Source organism: Ailuropoda melanoleuca, chromosome 2 (genome assembly GCF_002007445.2).
Source record: "Ailuropoda melanoleuca isolate Jingjing chromosome 2, ASM200744v2, whole genome shotgun sequence".
Lineage (NCBI taxonomy): Eukaryota > Metazoa > Chordata > Mammalia > Carnivora > Ursidae > Ailuropoda > Ailuropoda melanoleuca.
In genome coordinates, this window is record NC_048219.1 from 178,580,297 (window position 1) to 178,599,369 (window position 19,073).

General features: G+C 48.3%; 1 protein-coding gene across 4 annotated transcripts in view; it reads left to right on the plus strand.

Annotated features, from left to right (window-relative positions):
* The window catches only part of XRCC5 (X-ray repair cross complementing 5), an 89,244-nt gene extending 82,013 nt beyond the window's left edge, over window positions 1-7,231 (plus strand). For all 4 annotated transcript variants that reach the window (XR_004623619.1, XM_002913679.4, XM_034655145.1 and 1 more), the window contains 2 exons: window positions 6,162-6,236; window positions 7,001-7,231. Coding sequence is in view for 3 of the 4 variants with exons in the window: in XM_002913679.4 (XP_002913725.1) it covers window positions 6,162-6,236; window positions 7,001-7,015 (90 nt within the window). In the remaining variant the exon portion in view is untranslated. The remainder of the gene's footprint in view (window positions 1-6,161; window positions 6,237-7,000) is intronic.
* The last annotated feature ends 11,842 nt before the right edge of the window (window positions 7,232-19,073 follow it).

Consider the following 19,073-nt stretch of genomic DNA (forward strand, 5'->3'; position numbering starts at 1 on the left):
AAGTTCTCTAAAGTTAGCAAGCTGTCGAGTTATTTTTATTAAATGATGATTTGAAAGGAAATAATTATTCAGGCATGTCCATTTCAAATGAAAATTAAATCATAACTTTACACTTGCATCTCTTAAGGAGAGCCATTGCTCTCTGGTGTATTCTCAAAAAGTGTAGATTTTATGACTCTGAGAAATCTAGGTAAGTCAGTCCTGCTACAGAAATAGAAAGTTCTTCCACAACACAAGTTAAAATAGCCACTTTCTTTTAAATTCACTGACTGCTCTCATTTCATTTTGAGGCCTGGACATGAACGTGATCCCTCTTTCACGTTTATTTTTATTGTCACTGTAACCTGTCAGCTCTTTCACTTGACTTTTTCTGTTTCTGTTACTCTTAGACGTACCAGTAGCGCTCGATGCTCCGTAGAGTCTCGTGTCCTCTTCTCAGGGCATGGCGCTGGGGTGGGCGGGGGGCGGGGGGCTAATCCTGGCATGTTCCAGGAGCGTCTGGGAGGGTCTCCGCCTCAGGCCCCCATCAGTAAAACACCTGGACTTGGGGAAGTAGGAGAGGCTGATTCTTCATTTGAAGTTCATCTCCATCCAAGACTTTTTTTTTCTTTTTAACTAAGTTTCTTCTTGCTAACCCGTGTTAGAGTCAGAAGAGTGATTCTCCCCAGGAATGATTTTGCTCCCCGCGAGACATTTGGCATGGGCTGCAGTCATGTTGGTAGTTACCACAGGGGGAGGGGCTGCTACCGACTCCTAGGGACCAGAGGCCAAGGATGTTGGGAAACAGAACAGCCCCCACGTCAAAGAACTATCTGGCCCAAAATGTGGATGATGATGTTGGGAAGCCCTGGGTTAGAAGAATTAAAACAAGCCAGATCCTTAACTAAGGCAGAGGAAATGGCTTAAGTTGTACATAATTTTATTCAGCTGGAAAGAATTCTGATGACCTTCTACTGGAGTTTTTATTGTTAAAACTGAAGCTCGCAGGGAAGCCGGATCTTTGGCACAGAGAAGTGTGGTGCTGCTCGGTGGGTGCGGCAGCTTGGCATTACCTGTGCACGGGGGACTCGGAAGAACCCTCGGGACCTTAAGGAACACAACTGAAAAACACTGATCTAGTCCAAAGTCCTCATTTTATGGATGAAGAAATTTAGGGCCCCGAGAAGTGAAATAGCATGGCTGAGATCTCTTAGTAAGTCCCTGGCCAGGAGTCCTATTCTAGGACTGACCCCCGGTCCTCCATTCCTTTTACTCCATAGTAAGAGCACAGAGGGGAAAGAGGACTTCTCCCTATGGCTTTGCAGTGTTGTACCTCACAGGATCCCAAGGGGCCAAGCTGTATCTAAGCAATCATTTGATAGGAACTGGGGGAGGGGTGTATCTTTTTAGCACTTGTTTTCCTGGTAGCTGCCTAATCTGGCCTTCGTTATTGTTGACATTGATTTTCTTCCTTAGCCTCATAGGCGATAGGAGTTTAGCAGTCTGGCCATTTTACAGACTCAGTCTAGAGAGGTGACGTTGACTTGCTCAGTGTCTCCTGGCAAGTTCATGGCCAGCAGACTTGACTAAACCAAGACCCCTGGAGTCCTAGGACAGTCCTCCTCCTGCCATACCACGGCGCCACCTCTCCACGCTTCCACCTTAGAATGCCACCAGTCACATCTACATACAGGAAAGATGCTCGAGGTCCGTCTTGCAAGAGTGCACCCAGTTGTCTGTGTGTGAGTTTGTAAAAGATCTCCAAAGTCTTGGAAAGCGTAACAAGATAAAGTTTAAGAATCATTTCTTGAGAACAGTTTTCTTTACTGTCCCCCGTTGACCCCATGATATTTTCCTTTGCTCTTTCCCACTTTCCTTCTCTGCCTTAAATCTCTGGTGGAGCGGTTCTGTGTGCTAATTCAAAGAAAAGCAATAAGGAAAGTACCACAATTTTACCTCATATTTGTTTAGAGCTTGATGCTTTTAATACACTATTTTAAAATTTCTGTTGAGGTTGGACACACACACAATAAATGCACAGATCTTAAATGCGCAGCCTGATGAAGTCTTACATGTTCACATATCTGGGTGCCCACCACCCAGATCAAAATACAGGACATTTACATCACTCCGGAAGCTTCCCGGTGCCCTTTCCAGTCAGAAACCCCTGGCCCCCGAGATTACGGCTCTTCTGACACCCGTCACTTAGTAGTTTTGCCTGCCCTGAACCTTTTGATTCATCCGTGATTTAGAGTTGTTCTTCACTGTAGCTGTGTGGTCCTCCCCTGTATTGGCATCACCACGATCTATTTATCCGTTCTCCTGACAATGGGCATTTCATTGTTCCCACACTTTGGGAATTATGACTAAAAATGCTGTGAATACTCTTTCATTTTTTTAAAGATTCATCTGTTTTAGAGGGAGAAAGCAGGGGAGGGACAGAGGGGGAGGGAGAGAGAGACTCTCAAGCAGACTCCCTGCTGAGCACGGAGTGTGACATGGGGCTCAGTCCCATGACGCTGAGATCATGACCTGAGCCGAAATCAAGAGTCAGATGCTTAACCAACTTAGTCACCCAGGCACCCCTAAAAATGCTATGGATATTCTTATACATATCATTTGGTGGACATGTATTGGGTGTTGAACATACAACCTACAGTATGACAAAGCAAGTTTGCATGCTTTATTTCATCTGAAACTCGCTACAACACCCCTGAGCTAGACCAGGTGAGGAGTAGTAGTAGTCTCATTTGGTTAATTATAGAAGGTCATGCGGCTTGTCCAGGGTTACTGAGGAGCTAACAGAGCTAAGCTTAGGGTTCTGTTCTCCCACATTAGGTTGTAGGATTTCTCTGCTGTGCGATATTGCCTTTATAGCACGATGTAAGATACAGGGGGCATTGAACTTAGACGTATGTCCTTTTAGACAAAATACATGCAAACAGACTTGTTTTTCCTGATGCTTTTATACGTCTGAATTATGGATGAGTCTTTGGAATCACCTGATAGTGTTGGAGTCAACCTAGTGGAAGCCATGTGATTTTAATTCAGGGATTGGTAAGGGTCTGAGCACAAGCTGATTGTTAGTGTTTAGTCTTATGGAGGGATTAGACTGGAAGTTTCTATACAGGCGTTATCGACTCCATTTCTCTGCTTGTGGCCAGAATTGTATTTCACTGTGCTTACAAAGTAATAGTTTATCCATTTCGTAAAGCTCTCCAAGTAAGGACACTCTTTCTTGGTATCCCCAAGTAAATCCTGGTGGTTTGAGGAAGGAGGAGTGTGTCACACAAGTGTCCTTTCTGTTTGTTCTCGGCTTCTGAGCATTGCAGAGGGAAAGAACACGAGAAAAGATGAGAGTTGGCTCCTGCCCCTTCCTGCTGCCTTCAGAGGATCTGTTGCTTTTATGGAGAAAGCAGGCCAATCATTGAATTCTGTGCCATATCTCTAGCTTCCCGTCACACTGCACAGCCTGCAAATTACTTGCAGTTAAAAACTCCGATGAAGAGGAGTGATATGTGGAAGGGATCAGCCTTGCCTGGGGCTTTGGGGAGATAATGGATGACGGCCCAGCTCTTAGCCATCATTTGCTTACGCAGAAGTATGAAGCAGATCTGTCAGGAAAATCACTTGCAGATGTTTAGCACTTGATGGAAGTGAAAGTTTGCTTGTGCTGCTGCTCTCTTCCTGGGAGCTTGGCCTCACTGCCAAGATGTGCCATTTGTGTTTCATTGTATGTAGCGTGGTCACACTGTGCAGACAGCCCTGCCCTCATTTATCTGGTAATCGCACTGTGAAAGGGGCTGTGCGGGTGAGGAGCGGATGGACTTGGGGGCCGTGTGCCAGAGAACATCAGGGGTTTCCTAGATTCGGAAGTGCCTGCCACGCAGCCGCTTATAAGGGTGAGAGAGGGTGTCGTGGGTGCCGCACTGCTGAGCCCAGGAGTTCCTTGGTCTTTGGAAGGTGCTCATCGTTTGTGGCCCTGCAGAGGTTTCTGGCAAGACACAGCTCTGCTTTTAATTCTTTTCACCCAATCTGGGTAGGTCTTACCTTTAGTGTAGGGAAAGTCATGCAGGTTCATGGAATGAGTAGAAGAGGAGAAGAACAAAGGAAAAACCACTTTCAATGATAGAATCATAATCTGGGGTATCCTAGATATCTTGGAATCCAGGGTAGGGCAGAGTTTAATCCTTAGATATACACCACATGCAGATACACGTGTGAATAATTTATCTGTACTTGGCCCTCAGATGTCGTTATTAATAATCAGCCAACGTAAAGACATAGAATTAGTGCTACGGAAGCTCCGTTACGGTTCTGTTGCAGACTGTCCTCCCCACCCCCACCCCTTGCTAGCGTTTCTGGTCTCTTATACCATTGAGTCCTAGTATTGGGCGTGGTCCAATTTAAGGTCAACAGGGGGTTATGGAGAGATCCATAAATGTCCTTAGAGGAAGATAAATTCCTTACTCTCTTGGTCAAAACTGAAGTTAATGAATGGTGAGGTGGTTTTGACTGAGGGAAAACGAAGTCCAGGAGGGAAGCTGAGTCACAGGCAAACTGTCATGGCCACGTCCACCGTTGCAGTTCTGCCAGTGCAGCCTCCGCTGTTGCCTCTCGTTACCTGTGCGCGTGAGTTTCTGGACACGGGTGGAAGGACCTGCAGCATTGGCTTCCTGAGACTTGCTGCACACAGCCTAATGTTTAAGAGTGACTTTAGGGGCGCCTGGGTGGCACAGCGGTTAAGCGTCTGCCTTCGGCTCAGGGCGTGATCCCGGCGTTATGATCGAGCCCCACGTCGGGCTCCTCTGCTATGAGCCTGCTTCTTCCTCTCCCACTCCCCCTGCTTGTGTTCCCTCTCTCGCTGGCTGTTTCTATCTCTGTCAGGTNGTAAAAAAATAAAAATCTTTAAAAAAAAAAAAAAAAAAAAAGAGTGACTTTAGTACATGGTTTGTCAAAAAGACCTATTTTAGCCTATTTGTAAATCTTAGGTTTCAGGGGCCTCAGTGGTGTCCATTGTACCATAACAGGAATGTATAGGGAAAGCAGTTCTTGCCATGTTTTCATGGTGAGGTAATAAGAGAAGTAGAATGACACCTTTCTATCCTGGGTGGAGGCAGCCACGGGAGAACAGAGGGGGCTGGAAGGCTCGCTCCATGTATGCATGCTCAGTGGACACAGACCCTGAGGAATGCTGACAGGGAGAGGGATGCCCCACCTTCCATCTCCCCCTTTAAAAACACTCCTCCAGGTTTGGCTCTGCTGCCATTTCAAGTACTTACGATACCAGAAGATGGATCGCCTTCTCGTGTTGGATGAGTGGTGGGCAAAGCCTAGCTCTTGGACGCAGCTTCCTCATGCCGTGAGGAAAGGAGTCCCCACTGCTGTTCCCTAGAGGGACAGGACAGAGAACGGAGTGTTCAGATGATTTTCAAGGGCACCCAGTACCTTTTTAAAATCTGAATTTCATCCCTAGATCCTTGCAGACTTCAGTTCAAGGCCTTTGCTTTTCTGTGCATCTGCCTTTAGATGCTCCGAGTCTAGAATACTAATGCTAAGCAGAGGCATGCACTAGGAGCTTTCTAATCCTCCTTTCATTTTCAGACGTTTTCTAACACTGTTGAAGGATTCCCAGAAAAGGAATTGCCCGGCCTCCCAAGCTCACCCATTTTTGTGTTTCACATCATTTACAGGAAGTCTTCCTTTTGTCCTCCGTAGAGTTGAGGAATGAGATTCTAATTGTTGAGTTCAAACACTTGATTCTTATGCTCCTTTCAGGAGAGACCAAGACATACTGGTTTGGGTAGTCGAGTTCTTTTCTTAACCCTAATGAGTACACATATCCCCTGTGGAAATAGAAACGGGAATATCGGGTGTCCTCTGCTCCTGGCATGGAACCTTCCGTGGGGTCACTGCCTTGGCAAGCCATGTTGTTTCCTCCCTCTTCACAAGAACTTTCTCTCGGTGACTGCTGAATGTGGGCCGTTCATCTTCAAGATCAGTCCTCTCTTCCGGGGCCAGAGCAAGGAGTGTGCGTCCAGATGATGTTTGTTTGGGGCCACTGCAGTGAGACTTTGCGAAGCAAGCCTCCTTGGATCTGCCTGTGGCACTGCCAGCAGACTGTGCTCTCCATCCGAAGAGGCAAAAATGTCATTGTGGTGTCCCTGACTTTCTGTTCACAGTTTCTGGCCCCTAAAGAAAATCCAAGTGAAGACACAGCGGCCGTATTTGCAGAAGGTGGTGACGTGGATGATTTAGTAAGTGCTTTTAATATATACCAGGTGTTCTCCAGATCGAAATGGCCCAAGCTGTAAATACAGCCACAACGCTGCTTATCGTAGACGTGTTTCTTATTTTGAGTTTTTAATTGCTGACACACCAGAAGCTCCCTCCACTATTATTTATTGCCATTATAAATTTAATCAGGTAATTTCTTAATGGAAATTCCCATGCTCTCTGGTCTCACTTACATTGTTCGTTCAGTTTAATCCTCTCCTGTGAACTGAAAAGAGCTGGCGAGGCCATTCCTTTAGTAGCAGAATGTCATAATTTACTGAAATTGTTCTCAACCCAGATAAGCAATACAACATGGAATTTGTGTGGGTTGACAAATAAAAACAGCCTTTCAGAAGCCTAATTCTTGAATGTTCTCAATTAACTTAATGTAAACAAAATCAGCTGATAGGCATTTGGGGGTTTCTGGACCTCTTCACACTACGTCTGGATGCCTGGGAGGCTGGGTAAGTGTTGGCTCTGTATCCGTCTTTCATGTGTGGAGACTTCCTGCCTGTAAGCCCCACGTGACAGCTGATCCCAGTAAACACTTTTGGTCTGTTTGTGGCAAAGTTCTTGGTGTTGAAATGATACCTGGTATTTAACGCCAACAGTAGTTAGCAGTGACTCGGTGTACAAGTCCAGCTACGCCACCGGTGAAGAGAACCGTTGTCATTAAACTGTCTCCCACCAGAGAAGCAGTGGTCTGGAGTTGGTTCCCTTCTAACAATGTTCTTCTTGTTCACAGCTGGACCTGATCTAGGTCGTGGCTGTGCGGGGAATCTACGAGAGTTGCCATCGCTGTCACGCTGGGAGTTCTATCCAGAGGAGGCCATTCAACGGGAATGGGAAGCTCTGGAGACGGTCCCCGTAGGTTATGTGGAAGTGAGTCTCCTAATTCTCTGGAAGGAATATAGACGAATGTAAGGGAGAATTTCAATCCCATACACGTTTATAAAGAATCCCTCTTATTTTCTCATCGGTGTATTGTTTTGTGGTCTTTATTGATCTCAGTATTATGCATGTGCTTTGAAGTTTCTGGGAAACGGATTTCCTCCTGACCTGGTATGTTGGTGAGGATTGCGGCCCTTGGGACGCTGTCCTGTCCAGAGCTATGGCATGTCATTGGTGAGTTTCTCAGTCCTCCCCCCGAGGCAGCGTCCTCTGTCGGATCTCCCAGCCGCAGTCACAACTATGCTGATCAAACGGCGTCAGCTTCTTACCAGCAGAAAGGTGGGTTTGGGAAATCATGGCTAAGGGCTGACTCTTTCTCTTCTCACTTAAGCCTTTTAGTCCTTACATTAGTCAACTGTGTGTGTAGGTGGTTTTCCTTAAGCAAGGTGGGAGGGGGAGCACCGCTTCCCTGCGTACTGAGCTATGGTGGTGTTCTCATGAAGAAAAGACACCCTTTGGCCCAGCCTCTGACATATCAGCAAACCCTAAAAAAGAAAAGAAAACAAGATGGAGAGATTCACCCCCAATAGTTAGCAGTTTATCATTTCATTCCTGCCTACTTAGCGGTCTCACAGAGAAAGTGTGCTTGTGTTCAAAACACTTCTTCCGTAATTTCCCATTCTTTTCCATTTCTACCTGAGTCTCCTTTCCTCTCTGGCTCGGTGAGGTTTCCTTTCCTAAAATAAGAAAACAGCAAAACGCTTTGTTTCCCCAGACCTCATTCCTTCCCCGAGTTCTGACTCCTTCCCTGGTGTCCCAAAGCCCATGGTACCCAGTCTTCCATATCCTCTGCACCCCCGTAAACAGTCACTGCCTCCCTTTGTTTTGCAAAGGTAATATTAAAGGTATAAATGGCTGAATATGGGTATCAATAAATGGATTGCCACTCATTGTGAATTGTCCGCAAAAGAATTTTTCAGTGTTGCGCTGGGAATTAGAGACGCACTGTGCATTGCTTGAAAACGGCCCTCCACAACAGAACATCATTCAGTCAGCTGAGTTGAGAGAGGAGTGGTTTACTGTGGGCCTCTAGGACATCCCCTCAATACTGTGCACACCTAGTCAATCTTTTTTTTTTTAAAGATTTTATTTATTTATTTGACAGAGAGAGAGCACAAGCAGGGGGAGCAGCAGAGGGAGACGGAGGAGCAGGCTCCCCACTGAGCAAGGAGCCCGATGTGGGGCTCAATCCCAGGACCCTGGGACCATGACCTGAGCCGAAGACAGCCACTTAGCCTCCTGAGCCACCCAGGCGCCCCGACCTTAGTCAATCTTGATAGCCAGGTGCCCATTTAAAGCAACCCCCATGAAGGATGCCATCCATATCTTACTGTCTAGTTGGATGGTTGGAGCCCAGGGGATGTTTTTGACTTGGACAGAACTGAACCGTTTCGTATCAAGAGGGAAAGCTTTGTACTCTGAATTCTACATTATGCACATCAGATCGTCCTGGCAGTGTGAATGAGTTCAGTGCGTGTGGCCTGATAAGATTGCATCCCTAGTCTTTGGCAGTTCGTGAAGTTCCCTCTTGGAGACAGTCCTTCTGTCAAGCCGGGAAAAGTTGGAATCAAGTTAGCCCTTTAGATCTTCTGATACTTTCTGATTTGTGTTGGGCATAGTGGGATTATCTGTGCTTCTCTAACCCCACTTTCACCTAAATTATCTGAATACCTGAAGAAAGAAGTGAGTTTACCACGCTAGGGAGAGAAAGGACTAGATTAGCCATGCAGTTTCTGAATCCATTTCCCGTAGGTGCAGTATTCAGGGTGCGTGGACTTGGTCAGAGCCACGCTCTTATGAGTAAGGGCATGCGTGATGTTTCGGATGAGCACGCCAAGGTCCTCTTTCCCTGAAATGAGGTTTGCAGATCTGTAGACCTCCCAGGTGTTCTGCCAACTGTGACCTGGAAGAGCAGCAAGCAATAACACGTTATCATCTGCCAGCCACGGCTAGGCCTCTGAAGCTGGTGGGTTTGTATGGGAGTAGGAAGTCACGGACTGTCATCCCTGTCACCTTTGGTCTAATGTGCCACTAGCATGTATTGACTTACAGAGGAAGTGGAGATAAAGGAGGGGACTCCCCGCTATCCCTCAGTCACAACCCACATGCCCCTTCAAGGGAACGTGCTGCCCCCCTGTTAAGAACTGCTTTTAAATCTTTGCATTTGATTCTTTGCCAATTAATTTACATATAAAATTAGAATCTTGGGAAATTGTTTAGAAAACCGTGTTGAGAACAGACAGTTTTTTAACCTCGTCCCTGATGGTTTTGAAAATAAATGCACACGTATGTATTTCTGTTCCGAACATGTACGTTGGTGATGATTGTCTTTGCAGCTGATTTGATCCAAGCGACAGATAATCTGTTTGGTCCACTGCCTCCCATTGGCCCCTTTGCTCCCCGGATTCTAGGTTCAGAGCACAGGCTGGTGGCTCAGTCAGAGCAGCTGCCCAGAGGGGACGCAGTGTGAGTGGGAAAGGACACTGGGCTAGCCCAGACCCAGAAATCGGTCCTGCCTCTGCTGCGTGCTGTGTGGCCTTGTCAATGCGCCCAGCATATCCCCTGCCTTCCAGGCTTGTTAAGGAAGAACATGCCTGTGAGCATACTTCGTAAACTGCAAAATGCTTTATACAAATAAAGCCTCACGGTATTATGAAAACCCAAAATAGAGGGTACGGGCAGAACTTTCAGTAGGTCCGCCTTCCTGTCTTTGTCTTTTTTCTTTTAGAACCTTGAATATAGCAGTGCTAAGTTTCATAATTATCTGTTGCTATTGGACTTAGGCTTTCTTTCTAGTTATTATATGAAAATTACGATTTCTATGTGATCAAGGTAGGGGGTTAGGACGTGGGGTAAATGTTGATGGTTTTGATAATGTGACCATGTGTCCCAGTTTACTTGGGCATTATTGTCTTGGCATGATTAATAATGCCCTCTTTCACTCTGAGTGGCCTCCTGATAGGGATCATAGATTGTATTGTCCCCCTAGATTTTGACCATATTAAGTTAGTATCAAAACCAGGGCCCAAGGAATGGCCAGATCTTCCTGCCTTGCCAAGTACCCCTTTCCTGTTAATGCCCTGCTGGAATTCACTACAAGAAACAGACAGTAAAGTGGAATCCAACACAGAAAGCTCAGGGCTTCAGTTTATAGTCCACTTCCTACATCCAGGTCTTGCCACGAGCTGGCTGCCAGGCCTGGAACAGAGCAAGAACTCTCAGAAAGAGTAGGCCTCGCCTTTCTTGTCTGGCCGGCACCATAGAGCCGAAGTAGAAATGCCTCTGGAGGTTAGTGGACGTATAACCGATTCGGGGTTTAATGACCCCAATAAACACGACCCAGTCACCAGTCACGTTTGGAAGTCCTCCTCCCGCCTACGCTGACACCTCCATGTAGGTCAGTCCACATAATCAGCAGTTATAATCCCTGTTTAGGTATTGTTGGCTTCCCGTGGTCACCTTGGAAAGGAGAGAAACACCTCTTTTCTCCATCGGAACCTAATTCCAGACTCGCTGTCCTTCTGTTCTTTCGAGGGACATCATGCCATAGTGCTTCGATAGTGCTGGATGTTGGATGCTCCTAGGTTTATTAAATCCTAATGTCAGTAACACTTGACAGCTCTGTGGCCTTAGCAAGTCCCTTAACCTCTGTAAGCAACAGAATAATGGAGTCACTTGTATTTCCTCTGTGGGCAGGATGGCCTAGGAGAAGAAAGGATCTTCTCAGTCAAAGGGAGGTTCATACCGACGGCTTTGCAGGGGCCGCTTGAGTAATGGGAACGGAGCAGGCGCTGCCTAGGGTAGAGAAGAGACAGCCAAGGCGCATGCGTCACACCCAGCCTTACAGTTTCCATTTCCCAGACCCCACTTCCTTTGCTCGGCAGCATCGTAGGTGTGTGAGGGCTCCGACCAGCCCTGGAGTGTGGGTCTGGTATCATGTCTTAGCTTGGGTGAGCCTCTGGTTTTCTCTCTGCGCTCTTACTGTTTCAGCATGCTGGGAATGACGGGAGCCCTGATAGGGCTAGTGTGAGGATCCATGAGCACACGGGGGGACAGCAGGGTGGGGAGAGACGTGTAGGAGGAAGATGACACTGTGGGGGAAGCTTGAGGAACCAGACATGGCAGTGGTCATGTTCTGGCTGATTGCCACCCCTTTTTTTTGGATGAACATGTTATAAATGAGGGGGGAGTTTTAGAGGCAGAGGTGGGTGAAGAGGAAGAAGGGAGGTTGGCCAGCTGTCAGGGAAGGGGGCTGCTGGGATGAGGGAAGCGCAGATATCTCTAAGGCATTGCAGTAGTTCTGTCCTGTGCGGGGTGTGAGTGACTCTTCCGTCTCCCCGCCACATTCAGTGACATGCACACTTCAGAGTGTGTTTGGAGTTGGTTGTTTCAGGGCTTGCACATGTGCTGTGAACTCTGACCTGCTTCAGGGAAGGCAGGGGGGAAACAGGCTGACCATGGGGAGTCGAGTCAGCTCTGGGTGACATGGATTCCTTAAGGTTTAAACCTGAAATCTGTCGCATGTAGGTGCCGGTAACCCAGCTCCTCCTCAGGTAACGACACGGCCCCCACGCCTCCACGCCTCGCTTCTGTGGCCAAAGTCAAAAATCTGTAACTCCCCTTTCAGAAGTGAGAACACAAATGAACTCTGTTCTTAAAAGTAACTGAACATAACAGCTTGGCAAGGAAAGCACAAAAGGGTAGCGTGTGTGACATTTGTTGTTGCTCATAATTTTAAAGTTGCATTCCAAGCTGTTGCATGTGAATTTCTTTAACTGGGGGAAATAGGGGCAGGATCCTACAGTTCATCAAAGACGCACACACATAGTCCACGTGGCCACGTGCTTTTGTGTATTTCACACGGTGCTGTGTCTGTCCTAGTGGGAAGACTCTACCCCTGTGAGGGATCTCCAGGGATTCTGAAAACGGGAAGGAGACTCCTTTCCCTTCTCTGCTGGTCTGCCTGCTTGGATTAGAAACAGTGTTGCTCAGAGGCAGAGGGAAGGGCGTGGTAAATTCCTGGCAAATCTAGACAATCTTATGGAGTGTGTATGTGACTTTTCTGTGTCACAATCCTGGTAAAAAGGTTGGAAAGTATGTTCATTTCTTATCCGTTTGCATGACAAGTTGGCAGAGGGTAGGAGTAAAAGGGAGTCACGGGGCATTTCTGCTACCAGGTCATAGGAAACCCCAGCCCCGCCTGGGAATGTCTGATAGGGGTTGGAAAAAACCAACAGAGGTTGCCCAAGTGTGACCTGTCATTTCTGCAACACCCAAGAACCATCTCTGTCAACCCTGACTTCCCGTGGCCTGTATCACAGTGTTTGCCACATGAGATGAGTGGAACTGAATGTACTCACTTCTGAGAAGATGAGAGTCTATCTTGGACCAGACAAAAACCTGAGGAATGAGATCGATGAGAAGTGACATAGAAATACCAGTCTACTTCTGGCTTTTTTTTTTTTTAATAAAAGAAGAAAAATAATTCTAAACCATTAACAAGTCAGGAAACAACAGATGTTGGAGAGGATGTGGAGAAAGGAGAACCCTCTTACACTGTTGGTGGGATTGCAAGCTGGTGCAGACACTTTGGAAAAAAGTATGGAGGTTCCTCAAAAAGTTAAAAATAGAGCTACTCTACAACCGAACAATTGCAATACTAGGTATTTACCCAAAGGATACAGACATAGTGATTAAAAGGGGAAAATACACCTGTGTTTATGGCATCAATGTCCACAATAGCTAAACTATGGAAAGAGCCCAGATGCTCATCGACAGATGAATGGATAAAGAAAATGTAGTATATATATACGATGGAATATTACACAGCCAGCAAAAGAAAAATCTTGCCACTTGGCAATGACATGGATGGAGCTGGAGGATATTATGCTAAGCGAAATAAATCAGAGAAAGACAAATGATTTCACTCATGTGGAATTTAACATGAATTTAACAAACATGAACATAGGGGAAGGGAAGGAAACATAAGATAAAAACAGGGAGGCAAACTATAAGAGACTCAAACCAAAGGGAACAAACAGGGTTGCTGGGGAGGGCGGGGGATGGGGTAACTGGGTGATGGGCATTAAGGAGGGCATGTGATGTGATGAGCCCTGGGTGTTCTATGCACTGATGAATCACTAAATTCTACCCCTGAAACTAATAATACACTATGTGTTAACTAAATTGAATTTAAATAAAAAATTAAAGAATAATAATAATTCCAAACCAAGATAGCTGTGGCTCCAGGTCTGGCAGGTGGACGGAGCTGAGACACTTAGGAGCAAACTCTGCCTGCAGACTGTCCAGAGCCAGTGGTAGAGGGCAGGGGACTTAGAAAGAAGCAAAGGGCTAGACTCTGCTGTTCTTCAAAGTGATCTCGGGACTCAATGTGCTCGTTTTAGTCACCCACTTAGAGCAAACCACCTGCATTGTTTTGATCCTTAGTCACAGGGTTTGGCCAGAAGTAACCTTTCACTGTTTTCAAGCATCAAATTATACTCTCAAAAGTTGGAGGCCACTGCAGGTATCCAGAAGGATGTATCATAGGCTCAAAGACAGGTTGAGAAAGTATTCTCACTAACAGCATAAATATTTTGGCATAAATGGCTTAAGTTTTCACCTCAAAGGGACCTTGTTCTCAAAGCAGCAGGAGGGTTGCTAGAGCCTGTGATTGTTTAAACGGATGTGTGGACTCTCGTCCCCAGAAATAAAGACTCACCCTTCCGTCCCACTCTCCATTCAGTTTGGACAAATGACAGGCAACGGGAGCGACAAGATCTTTGGGGACCTGGAAGCCTGATGGGTCCAGCGGTCCATTGCATGGGATCTTTTCAAATATAGTATTTCTTCAAATCCAAAATACCATTAATTATGTTAAGAAAGAAAGAAAAAGAAAACCAGTGGCCTTTTTAGTGTATATCCCAATTTTTACAATATTAAAATGTTAAAAATCATCTTTTCCTGGGAGTGAGTACCTGTTCCTTGCTCCCCTTACTGACATCATAGCACAGATAGGAGCTTTGCAGAACAGTCTGGAGAGCTTTGGGCTGTACGTAGTGGGAATACCAGCTGACAATGGCTGAAAATCAGGCTTTATTTTCTCCGCTTACAGAAAGTCTGGCTGCCAGTGAGTCCGTGCCTCAGGAACATCTCGGGGAAGACCGCAGTTCTTGTCACCTTTCTCTCCCCTTGTTCCCATTCAAAGCAGGGAAGAAGGTGAGAAGAGAACGCTTAGCCAACCAGAAGTTTCTGTGACCCAGCTCCTTCATTTACTAGCTCTTTAAACTCAGAGAAGTTGCCTTGCCCTTCTAGACTTCCATTTTGCTGGATGTATGGTAATTGGTGGCTTTGAGATTTAAAGTCCTTTCATTGAAGTAACACTCCCTACAGAGTAAGCCAGTGTCGGTCACTTTCAGGCCCCCCAGCCTCTTGGTGACCCCCCCCCATCTTGTGCCAGCGAGATTCTGCAGAGGTCTCTGGATAGAGCTGCTGCCATTCCTGCCAGCATCACACCCAGGCCTCTCCAGGACCTCCATCCCCAGGGTTTGCTGGGCAGGCACGCCACACCCCTCACCACCCTGCGCTGTCCCCGCACCAGGGCGTGGGTGAGTGCCCCGAAAGGGCGCTGCAGTCCTGCTGTGTCGATCACTGGCCCAAGGCAGGCACTCATGGGAGCTCGAGAGGCAGGGAGGAAAGCGTACAGACCTGGAATTTCAGTTTTGTCATCAGGGCTTCATGCGTCTGCAGAGTCTGGGCAGTCGGTGGTTTCACAACTCCTTTCCATCCCTCTTCGCCTAGAATTGAATTTCCACCGAATGTCAGAAGTAAGAGCTGAGCCCAGAATCAGACTGACTACATTCCAGATCTTGCCACTACCATTTCCTGGTCTTAAGACTGTGGCCAAGTTACCCACCCTTAGCCCTGGTTTCTACAACTGTCTGGGTTTGTGTTTATAGCTTCTGGCATTGCCAGGCTGAAGGACGATGACCCACACAAATGCTGGGCACATACTGGGTACACAGTAAATGTTCAGCCTCTCCAATTTTATATTCCTCCTCTACACCAGCATCTGTCTGGCTTTAAAATGCCTTGCTCTTGTCCTGCCGGGCACCCCAGCCCCACGTCGATCAGTGACCACGTTCGGAGAAACAACTCCGCCTCTGTCCTTACCTTGCTCCGTGGTCCAGGGGGCATCACCCAGCACGCCATCTGCTTTCTCCTACAAAACGGACAGCTGCCTCTCGAGGAGTGTCGGAGCAGAAGACGAGGAATGGGAAGCTCCCTGAGAGAAAGGGCAGCTTGCGTTCTAGATGGGCAGAGACGTGTGTGCACATGTGTGTTACGTGTTTCAAGACTTGGAACCTCAGCAGGTTGGTCACATCACAAGTGTGTCACCTGGCTCCTTGGTTTAAAGATTTTCCTCCCCTGTTTCCAGCTCTGTGGGCCCTGGATCCTCCAACAACTTCGGGGTTAGAGGTGCCTTTTATGGGCTGTTTTGGGTAGTGTCCTAATAGGGCTTTAATCACCACTCTGAAACTGCCATGGGCCCACTGGCAAAGGGAGGCAGGGGAGTACACGACTTCTATTCAAAGTTTAGGCAAGAAGACACTCAGAGTTTCAGGGCTGAACGGGGTGTGTGTGTGTGTGTGAGAGAGAGAGAGAGAGAGGGAGAGAGAGAGAAGCAAGAGGGGCAACAAGAGTTCCTGACTTTATGGGCACCACACACGCGTACGCTCACTCACTACACTTGCAGTACACTCACTACATCCCCGTGCCCGGCAGGCACACACACGTGCACACGTTCCCTTGCTGGGCCACTGTGTTCATTTCTGAGAGCATCTTTTTATAAGGAGCCAGTGCTTGGATTGGGAACCCACGGATTTCATCTTAATTACACGAGCAACAACCCTATTTCCAAGTAGGTCACGTTTTGAAGTACTGGGAGTTAGACTCCAACCTAGCTTCTGGGGGGGACACAATTCAATCCATAAAAGCCCCTAAGGTTGGGTATGCTGCCTGCAGGGAACGAACGTGGGGTACAGGAAAGTGGGGTAGTACAGCGAGGAGGTGGGTTGAGTCGCACACACAGGCATGTGTGAGCCGGCCTTTGGGGCGTGTGTTTTCGTGTCTGTCCGCTATCTAGAAGCACCTGAAACACAGAAGGCACTCAATAATTTTAGTCTCTGTATGTTAAAAAAGATGTGTGTGTGCACACTCATGTGTTTGATGTTCTTGCTCGATGGGGAGGTAATAGTGCATCTTGTGCAAGTGGAAGGGGTCCAACTGCTGAATTGTGAAGTGTCTGCAGTTGTGTTTACTGAGAATGTGAACGTGAACTGAAGCGTTCTATAAATGTGGGCGGTTATTGCTGTGAATGTGTCTTTGCATCCTGTCATTCGTGAAATCTAATATGAGGGAGACCACATGGTCAGTATCTAGTCCCAGCCCCGTGGCCCTGTCCTTTCACGTTCGCTCTTCTGGGCAGCGTGTGCCACACGGGGATCTTACCCAGGCCCGCGTCTGGCAAGAAGGGGGGCCTGTCTTGATAGTCCCGCTACCCTACAAGCAGGTCTCCGTGCACACCCACTCCCAGACCTGTGTCCTAGGACCCTTGTCTCTGAAATTCAGCTTAGTGAACGTGCACTGCACACCCACTGTCTCCAGAACACCCCTGGGCACTCCCGAAGGCGAGAACGGACAGCAGGTTGCCAGTCCCGAGGTTCACAAAGAGTCAGAGACTGCCTGCTGAGAAAGGCTGCAGAAGGGACCCAACAGAGCTCTAGGGGCACTGAAGCAGACATGACTTTCAGCCTTTGTAAGCAGGGACACTTTCTGGAGTTGGTGGCGTGTCAGCCGGACCACGAATAGAGGAGAATCTAGTAAAGAGGGAGGAGCGGGACAGGGAGCAGGCCAGGTTCAGGAAGGTTTGGTTTGACTGGAGGGTCAGGTGCAAGACGGGTCATGATGGGCAGTGGTGGGCAAATCCTGTGAGAAGTGTGGTCCGATGTCGTGCAGCAAGGATGGGGAGGGTGCCAGGAGAGCTGTTGGGAAGCCACTGGAAAGCCTGGGGGGAGAGAGTGAGGGTCCAGACAAAGGCAGTGTGGAGGAGGGGTGGCCGAGAGCCCATCCTGCCAGCAGCCACCCAGAGCCATTTGGCGGTGGAAGTCGTCTCTCCCCTCCCCCTTGGGTCCCGATGTGCTGGGGAAACTGGGCCCGTGTCAAGGTCATGTGCCCCTCTGCGAGGTTCTGTGCACTTGCCAAGCGGAGTTAGCTTGTCCCCCAGCCTCCTCCCTCTCCTCCTCTCAGTGAGCCACCTGGCTGCTCACTAGTCCACCTTGACACACCTGTCCCTCTCCCTCCTACCTCAGCCACAAACTTCTCTGACCTTTCCCCCCTTTCAGGGAAGCACTTACAGTCTGCCCCCTCTGCAAAGCCCTTGTCCGGGCGTCACCTTTCCCCGCCTTTCCCTGATGTCTGCGGAGCAGAATGTGCAGGGCTGCCAGCGTGCTGGCCCCACCTTTGTGGCCTCTGTCCTGTCCGGGGTCCTGTCCCCTGGGGCCCACGCTTTGTGAGAAGGGGGATAAGAATCATTGCGGCTGCTCACTGGGGAAGCTGCGGGCAGGGCTACCCATCCTTGCTCCCCCTGCAGTGGTTCCCAAACTTTGCTCTACATTGAACCACCCAAGGAGCTCTTAGAACCCCCATGGCCCAGGTCATGGGTCTGCTGACTGCATCCGAATTCAGGAGCCAGGCATCCTCGTGCATAAAGATTGCCAGCCGATTCTACATGTGGCCGAGTTTGGGCACCATCTCCTGCTGTTTCCCTCCTACTCTTGCCAGTATTTGTCTCTCGATATCTGCCTGAGGGACAGTGGCAGCAGGGCTGGCTGGTTGCTCCTTCCCAGGTAGCTTGGAGGCCTTCGGTCTTCTGTATCTCAGAGCGGGAGGGCGCAAGGTCGGGATTCTTCCTTTGTCTCCTTCCCTCCTCGCCACTCCTTTTCTCTCCCCGTTCTCCTACCAAATTAAATCCTGGCCAGTGAGGCAAGAGTACTCTCCTGCCCGCACAGAACAAAACAACAACCCCTAGAGAAACCAGAAGGGAGAGTGCTTGTCTAGTCCCTGTCTCGGGGAGGTCTGTTCTGACTTCGTTAGGGTCCTATAAGAAAGAGAAGTTGAGGTCCCACCACCAAACCAACCTCTGTTTCAATACTGTCTCCCCCCTCTGGTCCCCCAGCAATGGTTTTCTTTTTTAAGCATTGTAATCCTTCCCCTCAAATGAAAGCCTATGCAGAGACAACATAGATGACAGATAGAGGTGGGGAGTGGCGGTGGCCAGGCAGGGTACCTCAGGCCATCCCTGGGCAGCCTCAGAGTAGTGGGGAGCTCACTGGAGGAGGGAGGCGCCCCTGGGGTTCGGGCTAGCCCCACAGTCACCCAGTCTCTCGGCCCCAAGTTTCTTCTCTGTAAACCCCAAATTCAAGGTGGGAGAGGGAGCTCCCTCCTCCCACACACACCTCCTCCGCGTTCTCTACTGGGAGGACTGCAAGATACTGCCTGACCACAGAGCCGTGACTTTACAAAGTTGGAAGACATTGGACTACCTGAAGGTTTGAAGGGTACTTCTTAGTTGATTTTCACTCATTTCCTCCACAAATATTTACGGAGCCCTTACTGTGTGCCAGGCACTGTTCTAGACATACCAGTAAATAAAACTGACAGATACCCAAGACTGAGCACATCCACCATGGTCAGGGAGCCGCTGGGGCTTTGAAACGAAGTAACAAGTCTCCTCTCTTAAAATTCAGCACTTGGACCACCTGCGATTTCCCTAATTGTCGCCGTGTTCCCAAAGGATAAGGCGTCAA